Source organism: Grammomys surdaster, unplaced genomic scaffold (genome assembly GCF_004785775.1).
Source record: "Grammomys surdaster isolate TR1022 unplaced genomic scaffold, NIH_TR_1.0 211, whole genome shotgun sequence".
NCBI lineage: Eukaryota > Metazoa > Chordata > Mammalia > Rodentia > Muridae > Grammomys > Grammomys surdaster.
This window is the reverse complement of record NW_021604656.1, coordinates 1,676,855-1,679,911: the sequence shown is the minus strand read 5'-3', so window position 1 is coordinate 1,679,911 and position 3,057 is coordinate 1,676,855. Positions and strand designations below refer to the sequence as shown.

The 3,057-nt window shown below is 49.7% G+C and overlaps 1 protein-coding gene across 6 annotated transcripts in view; it reads right to left on the bottom strand.

The window, feature by feature from the left end:
* Syk (spleen associated tyrosine kinase) overlaps nt 1–3,057 on the bottom strand; it is a 71,726-nt gene that overhangs the window by 26,810 nt on the left and 41,859 nt on the right. For all 6 annotated transcript variants that reach the window (XM_028771995.1, XM_028771990.1, XM_028771994.1 and 3 more), the window contains one exon: nt 1,020–1,158. In XM_028771995.1, the coding sequence (XP_028627828.1) occupies nt 1,020–1,158 (139 nt within the window). The remainder of the gene's footprint in view (nt 1–1,019; nt 1,159–3,057) is intronic.

The following is a 3,057-nucleotide window of genomic DNA, read 5'->3' as shown; positions in this document are numbered from 1 at the left end:
TGACTTTTGTTTGTTTGTTTGTTTGTTTGCTGAGATAGAATTTTGCTATGTAGCCCAGGCTGGCCATAAATTTACTCTGTACCTGAAGATGGCTTTAAACTTTTGATCCTTCTGCCTCCACAGTTAATGTAGTTGTTTATACCAAATTAAAGGAGAGAAATGAGCTCAGTAGCAAGTGTGGGGAGCTGGGTGAATAATGTTGGGGTGCTTGAGTTGCCTCTAGGTTTACTGACAGCTAGGTTGAGAATGAACCCTTTGAAGAGCAAGCATGCAGTGTTCCTTGGACAGGTAATTGTCTGGAGTCCAGGAAGAGTAGACTTGCTTTCTAAGCTGTTTTAACTTCCTGTGGTGGCTCGGCTGTAAGGGTGCTTATCCATGAGGGCGCCCCCCACATTGGTTATCCACCGTGATGCCATCTGAAATTCAGTGTCTACCCTGGCATTTCAGAGCTCCAAGACCAGCTGAGTCACAGCACTTAGGTTTTTTGTTTGGTCAGTTATAGTGTGTGTGTGTGTGTGTGTGTGTGTGTGTGTGTGTGTGTGTGTCCATGTCCGCGCGCACGAGCATGTTATTCCAGTCCCTGATGACAGGGCCTTCTGCTAAATTCTTAACACTGCCCTAAAAATAAATAATCTTGTGGCATCAGGAACCTAATGGCTCTACACAGGTGACAGAAACTTCTGTGGCTTCTTTGACTTAATGGTGGTCTGGGTGAGCATTTCTCAAATAAGCATTCTAGAAATCAGAACATGAATTTATGGAAGGTATGTGACTGATAGCTTTATCCCTCTTCCTGTTCCTAAGAGTTTTGGAACTAGCAGTCCAGTTTTGTGCCCTCCAGGAGGGAAGGAAGGAGGGGTGGAGGGAGGGAGGAAGGGAGGAAGGGAGGGAGGGAGGGAGGGAGAGAGGGAGGAAAAGAGACAGAGACAGAGACACAGAGAGACACAGAGAGATGGAGAGCAGAGAGTCCAGAGAAAGACAGAGAGAGTTCAGAGAGACAGTCAGAGACAGAGATATACCTGCCAGAGGGTGTCGAACTTCTTCCCCTCAGGGATGGAGAGCTTCCCGGTCTTGTCCCTGTCAATGCGATAGTGCAATACCTTCCCTTCGTGCAGCAAGCATAGTGCATAGGAGCCACTGTTGTCTCTGGCCCTGATCCTACGAGAGAGAGCATACCATATTACCCCTTCTGTGACCTTTTGACCTAGGAAGCAGTACCCTTGCCACAGCTGGTGGTCCTAGTGGGTAACAGGTGCTCACCAGAACCAACAAGCGGGCAGGTAGTGGGCAGGCAACACCCAGACCTCGAGATCACAGGAAGGCTCAGTACCAGAGCCAGTGAGCCAGCAAAAAGGAAATACCAAGGGTGGGAAATGGACCATGGCAAAGGTCCAGCAGGGCCATGGAGCTTTGGAGATCAGTGAAGGAGCTTGGGGTCTGTGTAGCTCAGGGCAACAGGCACAGGCTTTGGGGTGTCTGTGGAGCCCCTAGACTCAGGTATAGGGCAAATGAGGACTCTAGTGAGCATTTTAACAGAATTTTCTGGAGCATATATGGAAGATTATGAACGTTTCTACTCCTATGGTCTTCTTTGCTTCAGTGTCAAGGCTGAGTTTAGAACACTGTTATTAGCATCAGGTGGCATCTGCTACCTGAGACGGGAATGGTAGCCACATGGCATGAGCCAACAGAGACAGCCAGAGGTCTGAGTCGTCTGTAGGTGAATGAGGACTTCATTGGTTCACTGGCATCAGGAGCTACATGTAGGATTCCAGGCCCCCATGCCAAGTGACAACACATAGGTGCACCCTTGACCCTCAAGACACAGGCACAAGGCAGTCCTGACATCAGAGGAGGAATCGGTACTTGGAAAGACCCCAGAGAGGGTGTTATCCAGGCTGATGTGGCAACAGGAGATGTGACTCTCCCAGTTCAGAGCCTCATTTCTCTGAGGCCATGCTGTACCCCTCTTTCCAGCAACTCATGCCCTCTAATCATGAGGTCTGGGGAAGGGTGAGTCCGTAGGACATCTGTGCGGTCTGGGAGTCCCTGAGGCCTCTGTGGCCTCCTCGTTTGCTAAGGAAAGGAAGATAAATTTTCAGAGCAGTCAGCAACATTCAAATGCATTGGATTTGGGAAGAGCTCAATCAAGTCCCAGCAGCAGACACCCGGAGAAGGGTGTCTGCAAACTGAGGTGATTTGTACGGCTTTCTCCAGCTACACAACGTCAAGGCCACAGCCACAGTTCAGGCTGAGCTGGGCCTTGGGACCGGATGTGACCTCACTTCCCTTTCTTGGGCCATACCCATCTCCTCAAAGTCTGGGGGGTGTTGCAGGGGGAGGTTGCAACTTCACGAATGATTTCCTTTTGAAATGGTGCTTGCCTGGCCGAGTGGCCAGGGCTCCCTCCAGGCCCCTGCTTGAAGCTCAGGGCAGCTGGTGAAGGGTAGAAGACCCTTCCTGGCCATTGCAGATGCGTGCTCCGAAATTTCGTCACTGTGGAAACAACCCCTCCTTTCTACAGTGAGTCATGAACACCCTGAGGTGTCAACTCCTTTGGGATGACCGTGTGGCTGATTAAAACCTTGTTGGTTACTGGGTAACGCCCAGTCAAACAATAAAACACTATATAGGATCAGAGGGTTGAACCTGTTTTCTGGGGAAGCCATTTACAATGTGTGCTGGCTCTATCTTATAGACACTAGCAGCTTGCTGAAAGGACAATGTGTACACACACACACACACACACACACACGTATGTAAGGGCTAGGACATGGTTCAGTGGGTAAGAACACTTGCTGTAAATCAGATTGGACATGTTCACATGTGTCTGTAAGCCCAGTGATGGAGGTTGGAGAGAGACAAATGCCAGGCTGACCAGCCCAGCTGAAACAGTGAGAGACCCTGTTTCAAGGGAATAAGTGGAAAGTGACAGAGGAAGATTCTGGCATTTTCATTTGCATGCATGGCTATGCACATCAACACACATAAGTAGACATAGAACACAGTGATAGAGGAAGGGAGGGAGAGAGGGAGGGAGGGAGAGGGAGAGGGAGA